The 27,899-nt window shown below is 43.8% G+C and overlaps 1 protein-coding gene across 1 annotated transcript in view; it reads right to left on the bottom strand.

Annotated features, from left to right (window-relative positions):
• Window positions 1-1,578: 1,578 nt before the first annotated feature.
• The window catches only part of LOC115197650 (calcium/calmodulin-dependent protein kinase type 1D), a 65,732-nt gene continuing 39,411 nt past the window's right edge, over window positions 1,579-27,899 (bottom strand). Inside the window, exons 3-11 of the mRNA XM_029759380.1 lie at window positions 26,283-26,357; window positions 23,115-23,253; window positions 22,419-22,545; window positions 18,450-18,525; window positions 11,434-11,546; window positions 7,961-8,039; window positions 4,787-4,874; window positions 4,496-4,661; window positions 1,579-4,326 (exon numbers count right to left, since the gene is read on the bottom strand). Of these exons, the coding sequence (XP_029615240.1) occupies window positions 4,145-4,326; window positions 4,496-4,661; window positions 4,787-4,874; window positions 7,961-8,039; window positions 11,434-11,546; window positions 18,450-18,525; window positions 22,419-22,545; window positions 23,115-23,253; window positions 26,283-26,357 (1,045 nt within the window). The 3' untranslated portion in view covers window positions 1,579-4,144. The remainder of the gene's footprint in view (window positions 4,327-4,495; window positions 4,662-4,786; window positions 4,875-7,960; window positions 8,040-11,433; window positions 11,547-18,449; window positions 18,526-22,418; window positions 22,546-23,114; window positions 23,254-26,282; window positions 26,358-27,899) is intronic.

The raw sequence follows: 27,899 nt of genomic DNA, 5'->3' as shown, positions 1-27,899 counted from the left end.
GGGATTTCCGCCCCTGACTAACACACATCATTTTTGTTGTTGTATTGTTTGTATATCGTTGTATTTTTACATTTATGTGACTGTCCTTGTCTGTCAGTGTATCAGTGTTTTGTTAGTTGTCATGTTCTGTGTTTTTTTGTGGACCCCTAGGAAGAGTAGCTTCTGCAAAAGCTAATGGAGATCCAAATAAATAAACAAACAACGTAGAAAATCAATAATAAACATTCCTATCCAAGCAAATCTGGTTCATGAGATTTATATTTACACAGGAAGGAGAGGACCTACTTTCTTACGAACATATATATCTATACTCATAGTTCTTTAGTGACAGTTAAAACGTTTGCACAACATATTCTCCTTCTCCCTGTTGTGTGAAAACTTTAAAAAACCATCAACTTTGGGAGAGAGTAGCAAGGCGAGAAGAGATAGAAAGAGAGAGAGAAAGAGAAGAGAGAGAAAGGGAAAGAGAGAAAGAGAAAGAGAGAGAGAAAGAAGAGACATCAACTGGCTGTTAAATTCAAAGCACAGTAACCAAACAGAGTGCCTGCGGAGGGGGAGAACAGCAGCACAGTTCCGGGAACAGCCAGCGCCTGCGGAGGGGGAGAACAGCAGCACAGTTCTGGGAACAGCCAGCGCCTGCGGAGGGGGAGAACAGCAGCACAGTTCTGGGAACAGCCAGCGCTTGCGGAGGGGGAGAACAGCAGCACAGTTCTGGGAACAGCCAGCGCTTGCGGAGGGGGAGAACAGCAGCTCCGTTCTGGGAACAGCCAGCGCTTGCGGAGGGGGAGAACAGCAGCACATTTCTGGGAACAGCCAGCGCTTGCGGAAGGGGAGAACAGCAGCACAGTTCTGGGAACAGCCAGCGCTTGCGGAGGGGGAGAACAGCAGCACAGTTCTGGGAACAGCCAGCGCTTGCGGAGGGGGAGAACAGCAGCACAGTTCTGGGAACAGCCAGTGCCTGCGGAGGGGGAGAACAGCAGCACAGTTCTGGGAACAGCCAGCGCTTGCGGAGGGGGAGAACAGCAGCACAGTTCTGGGAACAGCCAGCGCCTGCGGAGGGGGAGAACAGCAGCACAGTTCTGGGAACAGCCAGCGCTTGCGGAGGGGAAGAACAGCAGCACAGTTCTGGGAACAGCCAGTGCCTGCGGAGGGGGAGAACAGCAGCACAGTTCTGGGAACAGCCAGTGCCTGCGGAGGGGGAGAACAGCAGCACAGTTCTGGGAACAGCCAGCGCTTGCGGAGGGGGAGAACAGCAGCACAGTTCTGGGAACAGCCAGCGCCTGTGGAGGGGGAGAACAGCAGCACAGTTCTGGGAACAGCCAGCGCTTGCGGAGGGGAAGAACAGCAGCACAGTTCTGGGAACAGCCAGCGCTTGCGGAGGGGAAGAACAGCAGCACAGTTCTGGGAACAGCCAGCGCTTGCGGAGGGGAAGAACAGCAGCACAGTTCTGGGAACAGCCAGCGCTTGCGGAGGGGAAGAACAGCAGCACAGTTCTGGGAACAGCCAGCGCCTGCGGAGGGGGAGAACAGCTAAATAAAGTACACTACATGCTACAGACTTTCTGCAATGGAACAATGATTATCAAATGACTTCAATCTTTATTTCGTAGTTTGTCATTTTCAGTGTTTAAATAAAACTACAGTACAGTGGTAATAGTTATCATATGCCTTCGTTCATTCTTAGCCTTGTATTATACAAATCGAAAACACACCCCCAACTATGGGACATATCAAACTGCCCTCACAAGGCTATGAATTATGAGCCCAACTGTACTGATGGCACGTAATAGTATGCAACGTGTGCTTTAGTCAATACATGTATCATCTTCATCATCAACATTAGCTTCATCACCATAACTGGGGTTTCATGCCCTCAAATGTTCCTCAAAGAATTTCCCTGAGAACTGTTGTGTTCATACACTGCATCCTTATGCTAAGGATGGCTTCACAGTTCCATCGCAACGAAACCTAAACGTCCGTCAAATAAAATACTAAACGACAAAGCAATAGCTATACCTTTATCTATTAACATATCATCCGTTTCCATTTATATATTTCAACGTAAAAGTCTAGTAACACACGTACATGTAAGTACTGTTCTTACAGATGTTATTAAATATAAGACAATACATAATACATGCCTTTCCATTAGGAAAAGTGTACAATCAAATCAGAACTGCCACTACAGTAATATCAAAACTGATTTGGTCATCTCACACTACTAAAGCACTTCTTTCACAGATGTGTGTGGGTGCATGACTCTGCAGATATATATTTATTCATTTATTTATTTCACTGACATTCTAAATCCAGAAAACGCAAAGCAAATATACAACAGCTCTTTCCTACAGTTGGGAACAACGAAACAGTGAAGTACTCAACCGTAACAACAACTGCAGCAAAACGTTCAAGCTTTTAAAACAATTAGAAATATGATTGAGAATAATATGGAATTACTATTTTATCCTTGAATGCTCTGTTTCAGTTGCATGAAACGCTAACTCCACTCAACGGTTTCCATGGTTTCCATGTGCGATGTTAAACACAAGGCATAGAGGGTGTTCTGTGCCCAACACTCCCAGTCTCAGAGTTACATCAGTCTCACAGTCTCCCAGAGTTACAGCAGTCTCACAGTCTCACAGAGTTACAGCAGTCTCACAGTCTCCCAGAGTTACAGCAGTCTTACAGAGTTACAGCAGTCTCCCAGAGTTACAGCAGTCTTACAGAGTTACAGCAGTCTCACAGTCTCACAGAGTTACAGCAGTCTCACAGTCTCACAGAGTTACAGCAGTCTCACAGAGTTACAGCAGTCTCACAGTCTCACAGAGTTACAGCAGTCTCACAGAGTTACAGCAGTCTCACAGTCTCACAGAGTTACAGCAGTCTCACAGAGTTACAGCAGTCTCACAGTCTCACAGAGTTACAGCAGTCTCACAGAGTTACAGCAGTCTCACAGAGTTACAGCAGTCTCACAGTCTCACAGAGTTACAGCAGTCTCACAGAGTTACAGCAGTCTCACAGAGTTACAGCAGTCTCACAGAGTTACAGCAGTCTCACAGTCTCACAGAGTTACAGCAGTCTCACAGAGTTACAGCAGTCTCACAGAGTTACAGCAGTCTTACAGAGTTACAGCAGTCTCACAGAGTTACAGCAGTCTCACAGAGTTACAGCAGTCTCACAGTCTCTCAGAGTTACAGCAGTCTCACAGAGTTACAGCAGTCTCACAGAGTTACAGCAGTCTCACAGTCTCTCAGAGTTACAGCAGTCTCACAGAGTTACAGCAGGCTCAATAATTAAGACTACTAATAAAAACCTGGTGAGTTCCCATAGTGTGGCCTCCTAACACCACCATACAAACAGGTCTTCTTTTTGTCTCTCGGTGGACAGTCTTACAACATGGCAGTGCTATGACAAAGATTTCAGGTGGTCATTTTAATTTTACAGTACCATATTTTAAAGAGATGGAATAGGATCTTAAAGCTGCAATCCGTAGCGGTGAAACTGCGATATTAAGACAACAAAGACGTTACTGCAAAACAACCAATAGTTTTTACTACGATGCCGGATGCTAATTTCCTCAAAACAAAAACAATAACAAATACGCCTGGGGGTGGGGGGGTGGTGAGCACTACTTTCAAAACTACTGGCTGAAATTATACAATGTTTAGAGTGAATATTCAATAAGAGGTGAACATTTGAGGTTGCAATTACTCCGTACCGACCCAATTCAAGCACTGGGAGACTGACCCCACTGGCCACCCTCTGGTCAGGAGGACAGAGCGAGACAGTCAGTGGTCCTCATCTCTTCTCCACCAGACCTGTGGCCCGTTAGCAGGCAGAATGTTCAGATAGGAATGTATGGTGTAGAACAGATAAGTTAGATAGAATGACGAGAGCTGACAGGATTTCCTATTCTATTTCTCATCACTGAATACACCTCCTGTGGTGGGTACGGACATCAGAGTGCTGCACTGAGACTGCAGCCTTGAACAGCTCCTCAAGTTCTCAATCCCAGCAGCTGAGAATGGGCGGGGTGGGCCGACTAGGAGAGACGAATTGTGGAATTCTGAGCAGCGGAATTGTAATCATGGAATCCCGACTCAAAGCTCTGTGGTCTCCCAGCTGACCTCCCGTGGAACCTGATGTCATTTAGTCCCCGTGTGGATGGTGGTGACCGTGGAGGGGCGTGGCCGGGGCGCCTTCACCACTGCCGCTGGAGCCACCGCCTCTGGTTCTACATGTGGTTCCACTCCGATGCTAACGGGGGCGCTGCAGGCTGCAGGGGAGGATGGCAGAGGAGGCAGAGTGGACAGAGGTTGTAGAGGACCTGAGGGGAGAAGCAGAGACCATAACCTCAATGACTAGACGAGCACAAATCACTAAAGTATTAGTGGAAACCAATCAATGACGGAACAAAAATCCTTTAATAGACTGACCAGAGCCAACTAGACACGGCCTGCTCCCCACACCATAAAGTAAAGGAGTCATTAACTCACAATCTTTGCGTGAGAGAGAGGCACAGTCTACAGACATGCTCTTGGCTGGCATAGGGGTCTGTCCTGGTTGATCCATACTCATACTGCCTCCAAAGCTGCTGCCCAGACTACTGCCCAACTGGAGACGCCTCATGTGACGGATCACTGCTGTGGCGTTAAACGCTTGCTGTGGAGGAGACGGGGGGAGAGAGAGAGAGAGAGAGAGAGAGAGAGTTGGCATATGCAAATAGAGGAGGTTGACAAATACAGTAAACATACACAAAAAACAATCATTGTACGGAGAGAACCTACCCTCCATTTGCTTTTGGCAAAGTTTTTCCTCATCTGCCGACTGACTGATTCATGGATGTTCTTGCAGAGAGCCGTGTCCCCTGCAATCCTGAGATACAAAAGACACACCATAAAGGACAAGTAGATGATTGTTTTCTTTTGACACAGTGGTCAGTTCCTGGCCAGGATATCTATCAAGCACCAGCTCTGAGCTACTGGATGTGTCCCATTCTATAATACACACCTGTTACAACACACCTGTTACAACACACCCATTATGAGTCTATTTAAACGCTATCAAACCACCTGCCCAAGACGTTACAGCAAGACGTAACCGGGTCAAGACGCAACAGTACCAAGATGCAACAAGACCAAGACACAACTGGGCCTAGACTAACAGCAAGACGTTACCGGGACAATGATTAGATGCCTAACAGTCCTATTCTCCATTTTCCAACCACCCACATATTGTCTCTGTCATTAAAGCTAGAATCAGGGATTCGTTGTGCAGCTAAATGGCAGCCCCACCACTTGATGAACATTGAATAGATTCCCAAACCCCAGACAGTAGCATTAGGTCTGGCCCGGGCCAGGGAGAGACATGATAATGGGCTATTAGACTGCCTTCCAAATGGCACCCTATTCCCTATATAGTACACTACTTTGACCAGGGGCCATAGGGTCTTTACAGGTAATAGGGTGCCTTTTGGAACGTAGCCACTGCCTCTGCATTCTCCAAGCATCCTTCAGGACGCAGCCTGCTAATTGGCACCCATTCATTCAGCAGTTTTGTCTCTCTCTCTCTCTCTCATTCCCTCTCCCTCTCTCTGTCTGTCTTTCTCTCTCCCCTTCTCAGACCAGTGGAGCAGATATTTTAGGAGGCGGGCAGGAAGGAAGACACGGTGCACTGCCCTCTACAACACCTGCGTCATCCAGACATCCACTATCTGTGTCATATTCATGTCAGCTTTCAGCACGGCACGTGGTTCTCTCTGATTGTGTGGTCCCAATCCATTCCCTAGCCCTTCCCATTGTTTCTAACCCTCTGATGTTTGCAGGTGGAAGAGATACGGTGGAGGCCTCATCACTAAACAGACTCTACCTATCCAGACTCTTCAGATCTGTAAACAGTTAGGGTCAAGGGGAAGGGGTATGGTGTGGTGGGGTATGGTGTGGTGTGGTGTGGTGTGGTGGGGTATGGTGTGGTGGGGTATGGTGGGTATGGTGTGGTGGGTATGGTGTGGTGGGTATGGTGTGGTGGGGTATGGTGGGGTATGGTGTGGTGGGGTGTGGTGGGGTATGGTGTGGTGGGGTATGGTGTGGTGGGGTATGGTGGGGTGGGGTATGGTGGGGTGGGGTATGGTGTGGTGGGGTATGGTGTGGTGGGGTATGGTGTGGTATGGTAATGTGTGGTGGGGTATGGTGGGGTGTGGTATGGTAATGTGTGGTGGGGTATGGTATGGTGGGGTGGGGTATGGTGTGGTGGGTATGGTGTGGTGTGGTGTGGTGTGGTATGGTGTGGTGGGGTGTGGTGGGTATGGTGTGGTGGGGTGTGGTGTGGTGTGGTATGGTGTGGTGGGGTATGGTGTGGTGGGGTATGGTGGGGAGTGGTGGGGTGTGGTATGGTAATGTGTGGTGGGGTATGGTGTGGTGGGGTATGGTGTGGTGTGGTGGGGTATGGTGGGGTGGGGTATGGTGGGGTGGGGTATGGTGTGGTGGGGTATGGTGTGGTGGGGTATGGTGTGGTATGGTAATGTGTGGTGGGGTATGGTGGGGTGTGGTATGGTAATGTGTGGTGGGGTATGGTATGGTGGGGTATGGTGTGGTGGGGTATGGTGTGGTGGGGTATGGTGTGGTGGGGTATGGTGTGGTGGGGTATGGTGTGGTATGGTAATGTGTGGTGGGGTATGGTGTGGTGTGGTGGGGTATGGTATGGTAATGTGTGGTGGGGTATGGTGTGGTGGGGTATGGTATGGTGTTGTATGGTGTGGTGGGGTATGGTAATGTGTGGTGGGGTATGGTATGGTGTGGTGGGGTATGGTATGGTGTGGTGGGGTATGGTGGGGTATGGTATGGTAATGTGTGGTGGGGTATGGTGTGGTGGGGTATGGTATGGTGTTGTATGGTGTGGTGGGGTATGGTAATGTGTGGTGGGGTATGGTATGGTGTGGTGGGGTATGGTGTGATGTGGTATGGTGTGGTGGGGTATGGTAATGTGTGGTGGGGTATGGTATGGTGTGATATGGTGTGGTGTGGTATGGTGTGGTATGGTATGGTGTGATATGGTATGGTGTGATATGGTGTGGTGTGGTATGGTGTGGTATGGTATGGTGTGGTGGGGTATTGTAATGGTGTGATATGGTGTGGTGTGGTGTGGTGGGGTATGGTATGGTGTGGTGTGGTGTGGTGGGGTATTGTATGGTATAGTATGGTGTGGTACGGTATGGTGTGGTATGGTGTGGTATGGTACAGTATGGTATGGTGTGGTGGGGTATTGTATGGTACGGTATTCAATGGTGTGGTATGGTGTGGTGTGGTATGGTACGGTACAGTATTGTATGGTATGGTGTGGTGTGGTATTATATGGTACAGTACGGTGTGGTGTGGTATGGTATGGTGTGATATGGTGTGGTGTGGTATGGTGGGGTACGGTATGGTGTGGTGTGGTATGGTACGGTATGGTTTGGTGGGGTATTGTATGGTGTGATATGGTGTGGTGTGGTGGGGTACGGTATGGTGTGGTGTGGTATGGTGGGGTATTATATGGTACGGTATTGTACGGTGTGGTGTGGTATGGTGTGGTGTGGTGTGGTATGGTACAGTATTGTATGGTATGGTATGGTGTGGTGTGGTATTGTATGGTATGGTGTGGTGTGGTGGGGTATTGTATGGTACGGTATTGTACGGTGTGGTGTGGTATTGTATGGTATGGTGTGGTGTGGTATGGTACAGTATTATATGGTACGGTATTGTACGGTGTGGTGTGGTATGGTTTGGTGTGGTATTGTATGGTATGGTGTGGTGTGGTGTGGTGGGGTATGGTACAGTATGGTATGGTATTGTATGGTATGGTATTGTATGGTATGGTATTGTATGGTATGGTATTGTGTGGTGTGGTGGGGTATGGTATGGTGGGGTATTATATGGTACGGTGTGGTGTGGTGTGGTATGGTTTGGTGGTAGATAGTCATTCACCAGGGGTGGGCTAGAGCCTGGTCACAGGTGAATCTCTTCTCTGGATCCTTCTCCATCAGAGAGCTGATGAACTGTTTGGCTGTATGTGGAACAGAGACACAATATCACCATGTTCCATTCCTTCAAGATAGCATTACATACAAACAATTGGGTACACTCACACAGACACAAACACACGCACACATACTGTACATTTGGGTCTTTCTAGAAATAATGGGGCATTAGGAAAAAAAAAAATGTTTTGAAAAAAAAAATGAAAATTGAAACAAAAATAAAAAAGTTTATGCAGTTCCGTGGAACAAAAGTGAATATATGCAAATCGCCATAACTCCACCTATAGAACAACATAGGACTATATATCCTTTAAATCAGGGTTCATACGGACATTGGCAAGTCAAATTCAAGGACTTTCATTGTAAAAGTGACCCAGTAAAATACTACTTGAGTAAAAATCTAAAAGTATTTGGTTTTACAGTAAATGTACTTAAGTACAGTGGTGGAAAAAGTACTCAATTGCCATACTTAAGTAAGAGTACAATGTAAAAGTAAATACTATACATCAAATTCCTTATATTAAGCAAACGGACAGACAGGAGGACACTCCAATACTCAGACATCATTTACAAACACAGAATTTGTCTTTAGTGAGTCCGCCAGATAAGACGCAGTAAGGATGAAAACGCGTTATATTGATAGGTGCGTGAAATGGACTATATTGCTGTCCTGCCTGAACTTTTGAAATGTAAACAGTACTTTTGAATGTCAGGGAAAATGTACACTACCAGTGAGATGTTTTAGAACACCTACTCATTCAAGGGTTTTTCTTTATTTTTACATTGTAGAATAATAGTGAAGTCATCAAAACTATGAAATAACAGTTGGAATCATGTAGTAACCAAAAAAAGTGTTAAACAAATCAAAATGTATTTTATATTTGGACACTCTTGGCCTTCTCTCAACCAGCTTCACCTGGAATGCTTTTCCAACAGTCTTGAAGGAGTTCCCACATATGCTGAGCACTTGTTGGCCGCTTTTCCTTCACACTGCAGTCCGACTCATCCCAAACCATCTCAATTTGGTGGAGATCGGGGGATTGTGGAGGCCAGGTCATCTGATGCAGCACTCCATCACTCTCCTTGGTAAATAGCCCTTACGCAGACTGGAGGTGTGTTGGGCCATTGTCCTATTGAAAAACAAATGATAGTCCCACTAAGCCCAAATCAGATGAGATGGCTTATCGCTGCAGAATGCTGTGGTAGCAATGCTGGTTAAGTGTGCCTTGAATTCTAAATAAATCAGACAGTGTCACCAGCAAATCACCCCCACACCATAACCCCTCCTCCTCCATGCTTTACGGTGGGAAACACACATGCGAAGATCATCCGTTCACCCACACCGCGTCTCACAAAGACAAGGCAGTTGGTACCAAAAATCTCAAATTTCGACTCCAGACCAAAGGACAAATTTCCACCGGTCTAATGTCCATTGCTTGTGTTTCTTGGCCCAAGCAAGTTTCTTCCTATTGGCGTCCTTCAGTAGTCGTTTCTTTGCAGCAATTTGTCCATGAAGGCCTGATTCACGCAGTCTAATCTGAACAGTTGATGTTGAGATGTGTCTGGTACTTTAACTCTGTGAAGCATACATTTGGGCTGTAATTTCTGAGGCTGGTAACTCTAATGAATTTATCCTCTGCAGCAGAGGTAACTCTGGGTCTTCCATTCCTGTGGTGGTCCTCATGAGGGCCAGTTTCATCATTGCGCTTGATGGTTTTGCGACTGCACTTGAAGAAACGTTCAAAGTTCTCGACATTTTCCGTATTGACTGACCTTCATGTCTTAAAGTAATGATGGACTGTCGTTCTCTTTGCTTACTTGAGCTGTTCTTGCCATAATATGGACTTTGTTTTTTACCAAATAGGGCTATCTTCTGTATACCCCCCTATTGTGTCACAACACAACTGATTGGCTCAAACACATTAAGAAGGAAAGAACTTCCACAAATGAACTTTTAAGAAGGCACACCTGTTAATTGAAATGCATTCCAGGTGACTACCTCATGAAGCTGGTTGAGAGAATGCCAAGAGTGTGCAAAGCTGTCATCAAGGCAAAGGGTGGCTATTTGAAGAATCTCAAATATAAAACATATTTTGATTTGTTTAACACTTTTTGATTACTACATGATTCCATATGTGCTATTTCATAATTTTGATATCTTCACTATTATTCTACAATGTAGAAAATAGTACAAATAAAGAAAAACCCTTGAATAAGTAAGTGTCCAAACTTTTGACTGGTAATGTATGGGAGTAAAAAGTACATATTTTCTAGTATAGTAAAGTATAGATACAGTGACTTCAGAAAGTATTCAGACCCCTTGACTTTATCCACATTTTGTTATGTTACAGCCTTATTCTGAAATTGATTAAATAGTTTTTTCCCCGCAGCAATCGACATACAATACCCCATAGTGACAAAGTGAAAAAAGTTTTGAAATGTTTGCAAATGTATATTTATCTCTATACACAGCCTGGTCTTATAGACTAGACGTAACATAGTATGTGGCCGGCAGGTAACCTAGTGGTTAGAGCGTTGGGCCTGTAAAAAATCAGTTCTGCCCCTGAACAAGGCAGTTAACCCACTGTTCCTAGGCCGTCATTGTAAATAAGAATTTGTTCTTAACTGACTTGCCTAGTTAAATGAAGGTAAAAAAAATAAAATAGCCCTAACCTTAACCCCTAGCCTAGCTAATGTTAGCAACCCAGCTAACATTAGCGTTAGCCACCTAGCTAACATTAGCGTTAGCCACCTAGCTAACATTAGCGTTAGCCACCAAACCACATAGATAGAACTACCTAGAATTCGTAACATATCATTCAAATTCATAACATATCATAAGAAATGGATGATGGACATCCACAAATGAATACATACTATATGATACGTAACATATCATACTAATTTGAGTGTCCCGGATTTACTTTTACTATGTTACGTCTGTCTCTGAGTCCAGGTTGCTATTTTTTTAAAAACAGTCCAACAGCTAGATCCAGGATTCTTACAGGATTCAAGTTCAATGTCTAATTTAACTGATTAATGCTTAAAATATTATATAACGATAACTTGCACTGCCATTAATGCAAGGACAGAAAAGGTATGTTTTATGTCACACGATTTAGGATTTTTTTTCAAGACACCAACCATGATAAAGGGTTAAACAGGTTTTAAATCAACTTGTGAATTGTATTGAATATAGCTATGATCCCCCCCTTATATCTTAACATAATGACATGGCAGATTATTATCAATGACTTGTCAGCAGCTGTAACAAGTTGTCCTGTGTAGGAAATACTCACTGGTTCCCTAGTTTATAGAAAGACCCATATATACGACCACACACACACACACACACACACACACACACACACACACACACACACACACACACACACACACACACACACACACACAACTCACCTGAGTCAGATATATCATCCCAATACGGTGCATCAAACTCATAGTCGGCCTTGAGTATCTGCTCGAAGAGCTTGGAGTCATTTTCATCATAGAATGGAGGGTAGCCACACAACCTAGAGGACAGATCATTAATTACACAACGATATGGACATGCTTTATGTTAGTGCCGTCATCTAACTTAATAAAAGTAGAATTCCAAGTGAAACCCTACTCCTTATTTGGACAGAAAACTTAATCTATTTGATATTGCCTTATCTTGCCTTGTTATGTCTTTGGCACATCTTCTGATCACAACACTTGTTACATGGAGATTATCCATGTAGTATCACATTAGTGTTGCCATGTTTTCTCATTAACTACTACAACAACTTTCTAATTGGTGAGACTGTGAAAACTATTCCACCTGATTACCTTAACAGCCTTCACACCTAACGAGGAGTGGTTAACGAGGCTAGAGGATTCTATTCAAACTAACAAGCGTTTCCACTAAATTGAATTGATTGGGCAGCCTAATTCAGGTGCATTTATCCTGGCAGACTAAAAGCTTTCAGAAGAGAATATCACACAGAGAATGTGTACAGTGTGAGGAAATACCCTCTTATTTGACTGGTCTGTGACTCACAACAACAACAAAAAACATTTCCCGGTCAGAGGAGCTCACAGAGAGTTAACATACACAGTAAACTTTATTGACAAACAGGGGTATTGACATATGGTTTTTACCCAAGCACTCCATGAACATACTAACTAACCTCTGATCTGCACTGGTAGGCAAAGCCCATTGGCAATATGTCCTATTTATAGGACATATGCTCCCGAGTGGCACAGCGGTATAAGGCGCTGCATCTAAGTGCAATAGGCGTCACTGCAGTCCCTGGTTCGAATCAAGGCTGCATCACATCTGGCTGTGATTGGGAGTCCTATAGGGTAATGCACAATTGCCCCAGCATCGTCCGGGTTTGGCCGGGGTAGGCCGCAATTGTAAATAATAATTTGTTCTTAACTGACTTGCCTAGTTAAATAAAGGTTAAATAATATATATATATTTTTAATTAGGGATGGAAGATTATGCATAGGCCCTGGCTAGCCAGCTAGATGTCCTTAGCCATCAGAGGGTGCATGATCAGCTCATGTACAGAGTGTGGGGCAAGTGGGCACCAGCTGATTGGCTGTGACCAGGAGCTGTGCACTGATTGATATCTCCTCACATGTGGAGAGCCAGGTTCAGCTGAGACAAACATAAACAACACAAAAAATCATCCTGTAGCGCCCTCCGGGGGGGAAATCTCAACATACAGCATATAAGATTATCTAATCGTGTTACATGGCCACATTTTAAACAAATGTTATCTTATAGAGGCTAAATGAACCCTTCATAAGCCCTATAAAAAGCCTACTTAAATTCTACATTATAGGGTGTCCATCCACTCTGTCAGAGTGGGTGAAAACGAGCTTTCACTTCCTTGTGTTATAAAATACATTTTACCAGGACAAATATGATTACTGATGTTCTGAATCTTTCATTGGGGTGTTTCGCTAACATTTCATTAACAGTATACCCAAAAAGGTTGGATTTCGTAACCTAATACATCCAATAATAAGCATTGAGCTCTGTTGTCCCAGACCTGCTGTTTTCGACTCTCTCTCTCCCACACCTGCTGTCTCTAACTCTGAATGATCGGCTATGAAAAGCCAACTGACATTTACTCCTGAAGTGCTGACCTGTTGCACCCTCTACAACCACTGTGATTATTATTATCTGACCCTGCTGGTCATTTATGAACATTTGAACATCTTGGCCATGTACTGTTATAATCTCCCCCCGGCACAGCCAGAATGTAACGGTTGTTGCAAGGAGAGGACCAAGGTGCAGCGTGGTACGTGTTCATCATGTTTATTAGTTCTGAACACTGAATCAAAAACAAAGTGGAACAAAGCGCAAAAACACAACACAGAAAACAACTACCCACAAAAACCCTGGGGGAAAAGGCAACCTAAGTATGGCTCCCAATCAGAGACAACGGAACATAGAATGCCCACCCTAGTCACACCCTGGCCTAACCAAAATAGAGAACAAAAACCTCTCTATGGCCAGGGCGTGACACAGAAGAGGACTGGCCATCCCTCAGGGCCTGGTTCCTCTCTAGGTTTCTTCCTAGGTTCCTGCCTTTCTAGGGAGTTTTTCCTAGCCACCGTGCTTCTACATCTGCATTGCTTGCTGTTTGGGGTTTTAGGCTGGGTTTCTCTATAGCACTTTGTGACATTGGCTGATGTAAAAAGGGCTTTATAAATAAATTTGATTGATTGATTGACAGAGCGATGCAGCTTTCTTGCATCAACTTTGAGGATTTTACATGTTGTGCTGGTCATCTTCAAAGTTGTTTCCGCGGGTTGCAAAAAGCTAACTTTGCATAACACAAATCAAATTTTATTTTTCACATGCGCCAAACACAACAGGTACCGTTACCGTAAAATGCTTACTTATGGAACAGTGTAGGTTCCGTCCCTACTTCAAGTCTCAGAGGGAGTGACGTCACTGATTGAAACGCTATTTAGCGCGCACCACCGCTAACTAACTAGCCATTTCACATCGGTTACACTTACAAGCCCTTAACCAACAATTCAGTTCAAGAAAAATAGTTAAGAAAATACTTACTAAATAAACCAAAGTAAAAAATTAAATAAAAAAAGTAACACAATAAAATAACGAGGCGATAAACAGGGGGTAACCGAGCCAATGTGCGGGGGAACAGGCCAGTCGATGCAATTTGTACAGTGCATTCGGAAAGTTTTCAAACCCCTTAACTTTTTCCACATTTTGTTAAGTTACAGCCTTATACTAAAATGGATGAAATTGTTTTTTCCCTCATCAATCTACACACAATATCCCATAATGACAAAACAAAAACAGTTTTTTAGAAACGTTTCAAATGTATGAAAAATAAAAAACTGAAATATCACATTTAATTAAGTATTCAGACCCTTTAATCAGTACTTTGTTGAATCACCTTTGGCAGCGATTACAACCTCGAGCCTTCTTGGGTATGACGCTACAAGCTTGACACACCTGTATTTGGGGAGTTTCTCACATTTTTCTTTGCAGATCCTCTCAAGCTCTGTCAGGTTGGATGGGAGCATTGCTGCACAGCTATTTTCAGGTCTCTCCAGAGATGTTTGACCGGGTTCAAGTCCGGGCTCTGGCTGGGCCACTCAAGGACATTCAGAGCACTCCTGCGTTGTCTTGGCTGTGTGCTTAGGGTCGTTGTCTTGTTGGAAGGTGAACCTTCACCCCAGTCTGAGGTCCTGAGCACTCTGGAGTAGAGGTCGACCGATTATGATTTTTCAACGCTGATACCGATACCGATTATTAGAGGACCAAAAAAGGCCGTTACCGATTAATCTGACAATTTTTTTTTGTTTTTGTAATAATGACAATTACAACAATACTGAATGAACACTTATTTTAACTTAATATAATACATCAATAAAATCAATTTAGCCTCAAATAAATAATGAAACATGTTCAATTTGGTTTAAATAATGCAAAAACAAAGTGTTGGAGAAGAAAGTAAAAGTGCAATATGTGCCATGTAAAAAAGCTAACGTTTAAGTTCCTTGCTCAGAACATGAGAACGTATGAAAGCAGGTGGTTCCTTTCAACATGAGTCTTCAATATTCCCAGGTAAGAAGTTTTAGGTTGTAGTTATTATAGGAATTACAGGACTATTTCTCTCTATACCATTTGTATTTCATATACCTTTGACTATTGGATGTTCTTATAGGCACTTTAGTACTGCCAGTGTAACAGTATAGCTTCTGTCCCTCTCCTCGCCCCTACCTGGGCTCGAACCAGGAACACATCGACAACAGCCACCCTCGAAGCATCGTTACCCATCACTCCACAAAAGCCGCAGCCCTTGCAGAGCAAGGGGAACAACTACTCCAAGTCTCAGAGCGAGTGACGTCACCGATTGAAACGCTATTAGCGCGCACCCCGCTAACTAGCTAGCCATTTCACATCGGTTACACCAGCCTAATCTCGGGAGTTGATAGGCTTGAAGTCATAAACAGCTCAATGCTTGAAGAATTGCGAAGAGCTGCTGGCAAACGCACGAAAGTGCTGTTTGAATGAATGCTTACGAGCCTGCTGCTGCCTACCATCGCTCAGTCAGACTGCTCTATCAAATATCAAATCATAGACTTAATTATAACATAATAACACACAGAAATACGAGCCTTTGGCCATTAATATGGTCGAATCCGGAAACTATAATTTCGAAAACAAAACGTTTATTCTTTCAGTGAAATACGTAACCGTTCCGTATTTTATCTAACAGGTGGCATCCCTAAGTCTAAATATTGCTGTTACATTGTACAACCTTCAATGTTATGTCATAATTATGTACAATTCTGGCAAATTAATTACGGTCTTTGTTAGGAATAAATGGACTTCACACAGTTCGCAACGAGCCAGGCGGCCCAAACTGCTGCATATACCCTGACAGCTTGCACAGAACGCAAGAGAAGTGACACAATTTCCCTAATTATAAGAAATTCATGTTAGCAGGCAATATTAACTAAATATTCAGGTTTAAAAATATATACTTGTGTATTGATTTTAAAGAAAGGCATTGATGTTTATGGTTAGGTGCAACGACAGTGCTAAATCATCACCCATTTGGCGAAGTAGGCTGTGATTCGTTGAGAAATTAACAAGCACCGCATTGATTATATGCAACGCAGGACACGCTAGATAAACTAGTAACATCATCAACCATGTGTAGTTAACTAGTGATTGTGAAGATTGATAGTTTTTTTATAAGTTTAATGCTAGGTAGCAACTTACCTTGGCTTCTTGCTGCCCTCGCGTAACAGGTAGTCAGCCTGCCACGCAGGCTCCTCGTGGAGTGCAATGTAAGGCAGGTGGTTAAAGCGTTGGACTAACAAGGTAAAAATCTGTCGTTCTGCCCCTGAAAAAGGCAGTTAACCCACTGTTCCTAGGCCGTCATTGAAAATAAGAATGTGTTCTTATCTGACTTGCCTAGTTAAATAAAGGTGTAAAAAAATATATATATTTAAAAGAAATCGGCCAAATCGGTGTCCAAAAATACCGATTTCCGATTGTTATGAAAACTTGAAATCGGCCCTAATTAATCGGCTATTCCGATTAATCGGTCGACCTCTACTCTGGAGTAGGTTTTCATCAAGGATCTCTCTGTACTTTGCTCCGTTCATCTTTCACTATATCCTGACTCCCAGTCCTTGCCGCTGAAAAACATCCCCACAGCATGATGCTGCCACCTCATACTTCACCGTAAGGATGGTGCCAGATTTCCTCCAGATGTGACGCTTGGCATTCAGGCCAAAGAGTTCAACCTTGGTTTCATCAGACCAGAGAATCTTGTTTATCATGGTCTTAGAGTCTTTAGGTGCCTTTTGGCAAACTCCAAGCGGGCTGTCATGTTCCTTTTACTGAGGATTGGCTTCCGTCTAGTCACTACCATAAAGGCCTGATTGGTGGAGTGCTGCAGAGATGGTTGTCATTCTGGAAGGTTCTCCCATCTCCACAAAGGAACTCTAGAGCTTCGTCAGAGTGACCATCGGGTTCAAGGTCACCTCCCTGACCAAGATCCTTCTCCCCTGACTGCTCAGTTTGGCCGGGCGGCCAGCTCTAGGAAGAGTCTTGGTGGTTCCAAACTTCTTTCCTTTAAGAATGAAGGAGGCCACTGTGTTTTTGAGGACCTTCAATGCTGCAGACATTTTTTGGTACCCTTCCCCAGATCTGTGCCTCGACACAATCCTGTGGTTTGGTTTTTGCTCTGACATGCACTGTCAACTGTGGGACCATATAGACAGGTGTGTGCCTTTCCAAATCATGTCCGATCTTTTTAATTTATCACAGGTGGACTCCAATCAAGTTGTAAAAACATCTCAAGGATGATCAATGGAAACAAGATGCACCTGAGCTCAATTTCAAGTCTCATAGCAAAGGGTCTGAATACTTATGTAAATAAGATATTTCTGTTATTATTTATTTTTAATTTGCAAAAATTTCTACTAATTTGTTTTCACTTTGTCATTATGGGGTATTGCGTGTAGATTGGTGAGGATTGTATTTAAAAAAAAATCTATTTTAGAATAAGGCTGTAACGTAACATAATGTGGAACGAGTCAAGGGGTCTGAGTACTTTTCGAAGGAACTGTATAGTCCAAATACTGACTTTTAGCATTTGGTGGTCTATAGAAACTTACGAGAATCAGCTTTAGATGAGGCAGATGAACCTGAGTTTAGTTGAGGCAGATGAACCTGAGTTTAGTTGAGGCAGATGAACCTGAGTTTAGTTGAGGCAGATTAACCTGAGTTTAGTTGAGGCAGATGAACCTGAGTTTAGTTGAGGCAGATTAACCTGTATCCATATTACTTTCATACCATCTGACATGAGATCCTCTCTCAGCCTAACAGGAATATGACTCTGGACATACTGTACATGGCAACACCTCCGATTTGCATTTCTGTCTTTCCTGTATATTCTATAACCATGTATAGCTCCTACTGCAACATCAAAGGAATTATCTAAGTGTGTTTCAGAGATGGCAAGAATATGAATGTTTTCTGATGTTTAATAAGTTGTCAATTTACATGAACCTTGTTTTATGTCCTGCTGATTTAAAAATAAAGATGATGAGTTCAATGGGAAGGTGAGCCTGTCAGGTAGCCAGTAGCCTTAATTCTTACACAGAATCCAGCCTAGTTGAAGCAATGCTGTGCAATATTCCAGATTTTAGCTTTTAACCTTTTTTTCCCCCCCGCTGACCTCCATTGATTTAGTCCCCCTAATTTTGGCCATCATAAAGAGGTAAAAACTCCAATAACTTTCAAACAGATTATGAGATACATGCGTTTTAGAGGATTGGAGGATTATCAACACAATTAACATATTATTTGACCCATTGACCCATCAAAATATGCATTTTTTTTATTGAACACCCTACACAATCCAGTATAAGATACTTACAGAATGTAAGCGATGACTCCGATAGACCAGCAGTCCACTGCTTTGCTGTAGGGCTTCTGAGCCAGAACCTCTGGGGCTGTGGAGAACATCATAAGGTAGAGATTGATATAGAACATTGTGTGGGTGATGTTTCCTAAGGTTAAATTAGGTCAAAGAAGTTTAGGCTAGCCAGAGTTAAAGAGATACGACTAGATGAGGTCAATGTTGGGTTACTACTACTACTGCAGACTTCCTTACGTCATAGCTGTTCGTCTTCCTGTCTGTCTAACGACGCAGATTTTGTGTCCATATGTTGTACCCTTCTGCTCTAAGTAGTGTGCACTTGTTCACTTCTATTCATTGATTTAACGAGGGAAGGGCAGTTGTAAGAAATATGGTGGAAACTCTCTCTAGCCCATGGAATGTCTTACACCAATCCAAAGCTTCTAAATGCGTGGGGAGGAGTTCAAAAGGAGTACACTGGGGGGAATTGGAAAACAACCAGACAGGCACATAACTTGCAGGGTGGACAGGGGGGTCATAACCCTCCCTATAATACACCAGGATGAATTTGATGGATAGTAAATTATTTTCCCACCATAGCTACTGACTTTCTGTGGCTTTAGACTAAACAGTACTACTCAATTCCTTATTTTATGATTGGACCCCCCGCTGCCAATTATGGTTTTGGTTTGGCCCGGTCTTCAGAGGTCGTGGTTTGTGAAGGGAAAAAAGTTGTGCAGGGCTTGTAAGGAGAACGGAGCAATAGTCTCTCTCTCTCTCTCTCTTTCTTTCTCTCTCTCCTTAACAAACCCTTCATTCTGTGAGTTAACTTATAATAAATAAGTAGTCACATTTAACATTTAAAAACATTACAATACATTCATAACAGATTTCACAACTGAGCCAATTGCCATTTTCTTAAGTCCGTCTATGTGGCACCTGACCACACAACTGAACAGTAGTCCAGGTGCAACAAAACTAGGGCCTGTAGGACCTGCCTTGTTGATAGTGTTGTTAAGAAGGTAGAAACTAGGGCCTGTAGGACCTGCCTTGTTGATAGTGCTGTTAAGAAGGTAGAAACTAGGGCCTGTAGGACCTGCCTTGTTGATAGAGTTGTTAAGAAGGTAGAAACTAGGGCCTGTAGGACCTGCCTTGTTGATAGTGTTGTTAAAACCTGTTTGGGATAGGGGGCAGTATTGAGAATTTTGGAAAAAATATGTGCCCATTTTTAACTGCCTCCTACACCAACTCAGAAGCTAGAATATGCATATTATTGTTCAGGTTTGGATAGAAAACACTCTGAATTTTCTAAAACTGTTTGAATGGTGTCTGTGAGTATAACAGAACTCCTATGGCAGGCAAAAACCTGACAAGGTTTCAAGCAGGAAGTACCCTGTCTGACAAGGAGTCGTGCGTCTTGCATCTGTTTATTGAAAAGTAAGGATCTTAGCTGTAACGTGACAATTCCCAGGGCTCCGATAGGCTCTCAGAACCCGGGAAATACCTGAAGGTTGACGAGGCAGCCTCAGGCTGAAACACATTATCGCCTTTGATAAGTGGCGGCTCAGAGGACCTTTGAATGAGGCGCATGCACAATTCGCTCCTGAGGAGAAATTTTATTCGGCTGTTTAGGCTCAATGCATATTCCCGGTCGGAATATTATCACTTTTCTACGAGATAAATGGCATAAAAATTGGTTTTAAACAGAGGTTGACATGCTTCGAAGTACGGTAATGGAATATTTAGACATTTTTTGTCACGCCAATGCGCCATGCGCAAGACCGTGCTGTAGCATTCTGATAGTGTCTAGAACTCACGAACAAAACGTCGCTGTTTGGATATAACGATGGATTATTTGGGACCAAACCAACATTTGTTATTGAAGTAGAAGTCCTGGCAGTGTATTCTGACGAAGAACAAGCAAGGTAAGAACATTTTTCTTATAGGAAATGTGATTTTGGTGGAGGCTGACCTGGGTGGGTGTCTAAATAGCTAGCCCTGTGATGCCGGGCTATGTACTTAGATTATTGCAAAATGTGCTTCATCCGAAAAGCTATTTTAAAATCGGACATATCGAGTGCATAGAGGAGTAATGTATCTATAATTCTTAAAATAATTGTTATGCTTTTTGTGAACGTTTATCGTGAGTAATTTAGCAAACTGTTAGTAAATTCCCCGGAAGTTTGCGGGGGTTATGCTTTTTCTGAACGTCACATGCTAATGTAAAAAGCTGTTTTTTGATATAAATATGAACTTGATTGAACAGACATGCATGTATTGTATAACACAATGTCCTAGGTGTGTCATCTGATGAAGATCATAAAAGGTTAGTGCTGCATTTAGCTGTGGTTTGGGTTTATGTGACATGATATGCTAGCTTGAAAAATGGGTGTCTGATTATTTCTGGTGGGCACTCTGCTGACATAATCTAATGTTTTGCTTTCGTTGTAAAGCCTTTTTGAAATCGGAAAGTGGGGTTAGATTAACGAGATTCTTGTCTTTAAATAGCTGTAAAATAGTCATATGTTTGAGAAATTGAAGTAATAGTATTTCTAACGATTCAAAAATCGCGCCACTGGATTTCAGTGGCTGTTACGTAGGTGGGACGAGTTCGTCCCACATGCGCCAGAGAGGTTAAGAGGGTAGAAACTAGGGCCTGTAGGACCTGCCTTGTTGATAGTGTTGTTAAGAAGGTAGAGCAACGCTTTATTATGGACAGACTTCTCCCCATCTTAGCTACTGTTGTATCAATATGTTTTGACCATGACAGTTTACAATCCAGGGTTACTCCAAGCAGTTTAGTCACCTCCACTTCCACATGATTTATTACAACATGTAGTTGAGGTTTAGGGTTTAGTGAATGATTTGTCCCAAATACAATTGTTCCAAATACAAGGCTCCCGAGTGACGCAGCGGTCTAAGGCACTGCATCTCAGTGTTAGAGGCATCACTACAGACCCTGGTTCGATTCCAGGCTGTATCACAACCGGACGTAATCGGGAGTCCCATAGGGCGGCGCACAACTAGCCCAGCGTCATCCGGGTTTGGCCGGGGTAGGCCGTAATTGTAAATAAGAATTTGTTCTTAACTGACTTGCCTAGGAAAATAAAGGTGAAATAAATAAAAAATTAAAAAAATGTGCCATTGCACAGAAGTAAGCTGGTTTATGTCTAATTTATTCATTTTGATTTCAATATGGAAGGAAAACCAGAGACCTCAAGGTACACCATATTTTTGTGTAACAACAGCAGTTCATTCAATTGGGGAAGGCGAAGGGAGCATAGGATGTTCTCCCATGATGAAAGGGGGCATGACTGAAACCGGTTTGGGAAGCACTGATTTAGCTAATGATTAGCTCAAATACAGATGGGTATGCTGCAGCCTATTTATTTATAGCCACTATGCTGCATCAGTTAGCCGACAGTTCATGCTTATTCGTTAATAAAACATACCAGCCTGATAATATGAAACAATTTGTTGTTATGCACATTTTTTGGAGGGGAAAAATAATATTTTAATGGTGTAACCATCATTTTATTTTCATACATTTTTTGGAGTAGAAAAGTTCAGTATGAAAAAACGTAATGCATCGTTCAATTAAATGGTGCTGTTCTAAATGACCAGTTTAAAATCGAGGAGGGGTGCAAAATACAACGCTTTCATTAAATTAAGTCACTCATTGCTTCAAGGCAAACGTAGGCTACTTCAAAGTCTGTTCAAGAACGTTCAAGAACATTTTGGGGAAACGTGTCATTCGGTACACAATGTAGCTACAATGTAGCGTCAAACTGAACGCACCCCAGAACTGACATTCTCATAGACGTTCTACAAAATAATTTCCAAGCATGGTTACTATCTGAACTGTTAGAGATAAACTCACAGTTTAAAGTAGTACAGTCATTATTCAGTTGTGGTCCAAAATTCATCAGAAACACCCCACAATTTGCAACACAAAGTTACACCCTTGCAACCAGAGAGCCTCCTCACCCACATATCCTGGCGTCCCACAGGCTGTAGCCATCACGTCTCCTGTCCCCTCCATCTTAGACAGACCAAAGTCACTGATCATGATCTTAGCCTCATCATGGGGGTTGTAGTAGAGAAGGTTCTCTGGCTGACAGAGGAAGGACACATCAACAACACATGTATGGGAAAAATATAGAATTAAACGCTTCATGAGTATTCCTGTTTGTAGGAGAGCGAGGGAAAGAGAGAGGGAGAGAGAGATTGTGGGTGCTTGTGTGTCCGTACCTTGATGTCTCTGTGTACAATGCCCATAGCGTGGAGGTAGGTGACTGTGTGTGTGTGTGTGTGTGTGTATCCGTACCTTGAGGTCTCTGTGTACGATGCCCATAGCGTGGAGGTAGGTGACTGTGTGTGTGTGTGTGTGTGTGTGTGTGTGTGTGTATATATCCGTACCTTGATGTCTCTGTGTACGATGCCCATAGTGTGGAGGTAGGTGACTGTGTGTGCGTGTGTGTGCGTGTGTGTGTGTGTGTGTGTGTGTGTGTGTGTGTGTGTGTGTATCCGTACCTTGAGGTCTCTGTGTACGATGCCCATAGCGTGGAGGTAGGTGACTGTGTGTGTGTGTGTGTGTGTGTGTGTGTGTGTGTGTGTGTGTGTGTGTGTGTGTGTGTGTGTGTGTGTGTGTGTGTGTGTGTGTGTGTATCTGTATATCCGTACCTTGAGGTCTCTGTGTACGATGCCCATGTCGTGGAGGTAGTTGACAGCATTCAGCACCTGTTTAATGAGTCTGCTGGCGTCCATCTCTGTGTAGAAGCCCTTCTCTACGATGCGGTCAAACAATTCACCACCAGACACCCTGAGACAGAGACACAAGAACTGAATCAACCTAAAACAACTGTTACTCTAACCCTCAACCACAACCCTAGCCTCAACCTCAACCCTAGCCTCAACCTCAACCCTAGCCTCAACCACAACCCTAACCCTAGCCTCAACCACAACCCTAGCCTCAACCTCAACCCTAGCCTCAACCTCAACCCTAGCCTCAACCTCAACCCTAGCCTCAACCACAACCCTAACCCTAGTCTCAACCTCAACCCTAGCCTCAACCACAACCCTAGGCTCAACCACAACCCTAACCCTAGCCTCAACCACAACCCTAGTCTCAACCTCAACCCTAGTCTCAACCACAACTCTAGCCTTAAACTCAACCCTAGCCTCAACTCTAACCCTAGCTTCAACCCTAACCCTAGCCTTAATACTAACCTTAGTCTCAACCCTAACCTCAACCCTAACCATAACCCTAGCCTCAACCTCAACCCTAACTCTAGACCCAACCTCCACTCTAACCCTAGTCTCAACCTCAACCCTAGCCTCAACCACAACCCTAACCCTAGTCTCAACCTCAACCCTAGCCTCAACCTCAACCCTAGCCTCAACCACAACCCTAACCCTAGCCTCAAACTCAACCCTAGCCTCAACTCTAACCCTAGCCTCAACCCTAACCCTAGCCTTAATACTAACCTTAGTCTCAACCCTAACCATAACCCTAGCCTCAACCTCAACCCTAACTCTAGACCCAACCTCAACCCTAACCCTAGTCTCAACCTCAACCTCAAACCTAACCCTAGCCTCAACCTTAACCCTAACCCTAGCCTCAACCCTAACCCTAACCCTAGTCTCAACCCTAACCCTAGCCTCAACCTCAACCCTAACCCTAGCCTCAACATCAAACCTAACCCTAGCCTCAACCTCAAACCTAACCCTAGTCTCAAACTCAACCCTAACCCTAGCTTCATGTCCACATCCCAGTTCAAACCTAACCCTTCTTTATGATGCAGTCCAACCAGGGGAGAACAACTTGCGTAGTCTCAGGAGACTTACAGAGGCCAAAACGAGCTCTGTACGGTGATGATGTGCGCCTCTCAAATGTTTTAACAATGCGGAAGGCTCTGCATAGCTCTGTATAGATCCTCATTGACATGATTTGTTGACTGTAGGTAGAGGCGGTACATCCTGTATAAACACAAACTCACTTCCTTGACAACTTCCTTGACAACAAACATGGAGAACTTTGACGAGAGGATATCAGAACAAGTTCACAAATAAAATACATCTTTATGATACCTGATTTAGGGATTTCAAAGACACTACTAAAATGACTTTGAAAAAGAGATCAGGGATCTAATGGGGATAGATATTCAGACCGTGGGGGATTGAAGGATAGAATTCAGACCGTGGGGGATTGAAGGAAGTTGGACTGGCCGACATTCAACAAATCTGATTGAACAATATGGATATTTCTCAAATCAGTCATGATGCATTGGTAACGGGTCCACAATGTGGTTACTCAAATCTGATGTGGATATATTTGGCTGTTTTCACCTCATAACATGTAAAAGTTGTCCCTTTTCAGGTTTCGAAGAAGTGACTGCTAAATGCTAACTCCTGTTTGTGTAAGCTGGTAGCGTAGCTAGCATACAGAAATCTGTGGTTGTAGTCAAAAGTCATTTTTTAAAATTGTAATGCAGTTGATTGATGACGATGACATCAACATGTATGGGGGTTGACATCTATACAAGCATTATACTCTGATTTTTACATCAACATAGTGTGGAATACACATGTAAACAACAGTCTAAATGGAGGATCATTTGGCTGGGGGGGAAATGAGGAGATTCGGGATGGAGATGCAGGTTGGGAAAAACGGTGCAGCCTTCTTACTTCGTGCCATCTTGGCTGAGCTACTATGTCAAGCACCGGGAAACCGACTCCAACATCTTAGAAGAGGTGAGGTGTTTTAGTTTAGCCAGTTGGTCGTAATTAGCTGGATAGCTATAGAGATTAGCCCTGAATCCCTACGTGTTGTTCGGTGCGGACCAGTTTATTGGATGTGAATGACAGCTCCCCGATGCGCAAAAAGTATGAATGTTCTGACTTCTGCGGAGGCCACATCGTCGCTGTAAATGCTGAATGGCCACGGTAGATGTCGGATATGACCATAAATCAACTTTTCCTCAATGAGAGGGGGCAACACTGAGCTAGCCTGCAATGTCACTTCCTGGAGTGTTATGTCTCCATGAGACGCCATCTTAACCAACTTTATTTGGCTTCAATCCACTATTGAATGTTCACATAGGAATGAATCGTGTCACGTGATCGATGGCTTTGTCACTCCATATATACAGTCATTGAGTCAAACAGGTCACTCTGAGGGGAGAGAGGACTGAATTAACCTTCACTTAGGTCTGGTTTCCCAAACACTTATGTCTAGTCCTGGATTAATAGGCTATTTCAATTGACATTCTCCATTGAGCATGCTTTTCAGTCAAGGACTAGGCTAAATCTATGTCTAGGAAACCGGCCCTAGAGTCCTTCTTCATTCATCTTTCGTTGTGTTTGCTACAGTGTTACAGCAACAATGACATATTAAGGAAGCATAGAAGCAACTCTACGGGTTGCTTGCATAGAGTCAAGGCCAAACGCTTACAGCAGCAAAACATGATACATTATCCAAGTCACTGAATTGCTCCAGTGTACACACTGATACAGAGTACCGATACATCTTATTTACCACGGACGGACGGACGGACGGACGGACGGACGGACGGACCGACGGACCGACGGACCGACGGACCGACGGACCGTCGGACCGACCGACCGACCGACCGACCGACCGACCGACCGACCGACCAGACCAGACCAGACCAGACCAGACCAGACCAGACCAGACCAGACAGACAGACAGACAGACAGACAGACAGACAGACAGACAGACAGACAGACAGACAGACAGACAGACAGACAGACAGACAGACAGACAGACAGACAGACAGACAGACAGACAGACAGACAGACCAGACAGACCAGACAGACGGTACTACTCACAACTGCATGATGAGGTATAGGTGGTTGGGACTCTCGTAGATGTCCTCCAAAGCCACAATGTTCTCATGTTTTATCCTGAAGAGATAAAAACAGTGGATTTAATTCACTCACTATTAACCTCATCATTTTAATGCCCAGCACAATAAAGCACAATTTCTTCACAGAATGGATTTGCTCATTACAGTGAATTAAGTGTGTGTGTTAATCAATTAAGTGTGTGTGTGTGTGTGTGTGTGTGACAGTTGTTGCTAAGGCTTGTAGGACTCTGGCCCATATGACTTCAGATTGTGTCATGTTGTTTGTCTTTCTTTTTTCAATATGTAAATAATAAAGCTTTTGATTCTTCCATTCTCTCAACGTTGGAGTATTATTTGACTTCCAGTTTTTAAGTAATAACTTCTTCAATATAAGTGACGAAAAATAATATTGTCCAACCCATAATCTCACTGCACCCTCATATGCCATGTCTTGAAATACGCAGACAGACGGATTAAAAGTAAACTTACATTGTAAAACTTCTGACAGCCAACTTTCTAACTATTCCCATAACTTTTGGACTTTATAGCACTCCCAGAAGGAATGAATTACTGAGTCATTGTTAGTTGGCACCCTTTTCCCTATGGGCCATAGGCAGCCAAAGAAACCCACTCAACATTCATACTAATCATCAGCGAGTGACTCATGCAGTGTAATGGTAGCCCTGTCATGGTTAACCAGCACAACAAGCACCAGGGTCCTGTTCAGTAGGCACGAAACAGAAGAAAACGCTCCATGGAACGGAATGAAACAGGAAGGTACTATTTGAACTTGTCCAATAAGAAACAATGGATTTCAGTGGGTTTTCCGTTGCAAATCATTTTGCTACAGTATGCTTTCATGAACATGACCCTGAAGCAGACGGTTGAAACAAAGAGTGAGGTGGGAGAGAGCTGGTGTCCAAGCAACAGGGTGTGGGTGAACACTAAAACGCCATGGAAACGAGGACGTAACTAATGACGAGCCTTGTTTAGAGAGACAGGTGGGGAAGGAGGGGGAGGAGGAGGAGGGGTGTGTGTGTGTGTGTGTGTGTGTGTGTGTGTGTGTGTGTGTGTGTGTGTGTGTGTGTGTGTGTGTGTGTGTGTGTGTGTGTGTGTGTGTGTAACCTGCACACAACGTTGCTGCTTCAGGGTGGTGGGATAAAGGAGTGAGAAAAACAAAACGGACGAGAGAGACGGAGAGAGACGGAGAGAAAGAGAGACGGACAGAAAGAGAGATGGACAGAAAGAGAGAGAGACAAGAAAGAGAGAGAGAGTGAGAGAGACGGAGAGAAAGAGAGAGAGAAAGAGAGACAGAGAAAGAGAGACAGAGAAAGAGAAACAGAGAAAGAGAGAGACGGAGAGAGATGGAGAGAAAGAGACGTAGAGAGAGAGACGGCGAGAGAGAGATGGAGAGAAAGAGAGATGGAAGAGAGAGAGACAAGAGAAAGAGACAGAGAGAGAGAAGAGACGGAGAGAAAGAGAGACGGAGAGAGACGGGAGAGAGAGAGGCGGAGAGAAAGGGAGAGAGAAAGAGAGTCAGAGATAAAGAGAAAGAGAGACGGAGAGAGAGAGAGATGGAGAGAGAGAGAGATGGAGAGAA

The sequence above is a fragment of the Salmo trutta genome, chromosome 7, assembly GCF_901001165.1.
Source record: "Salmo trutta chromosome 7, fSalTru1.1, whole genome shotgun sequence".
NCBI classification, from domain to species: domain Eukaryota; kingdom Metazoa; phylum Chordata; class Actinopteri; order Salmoniformes; family Salmonidae; genus Salmo; species Salmo trutta.
Note: the sequence above shows the minus strand (reverse complement) of the source record. Positions and strands in the feature narration are given on the sequence as shown.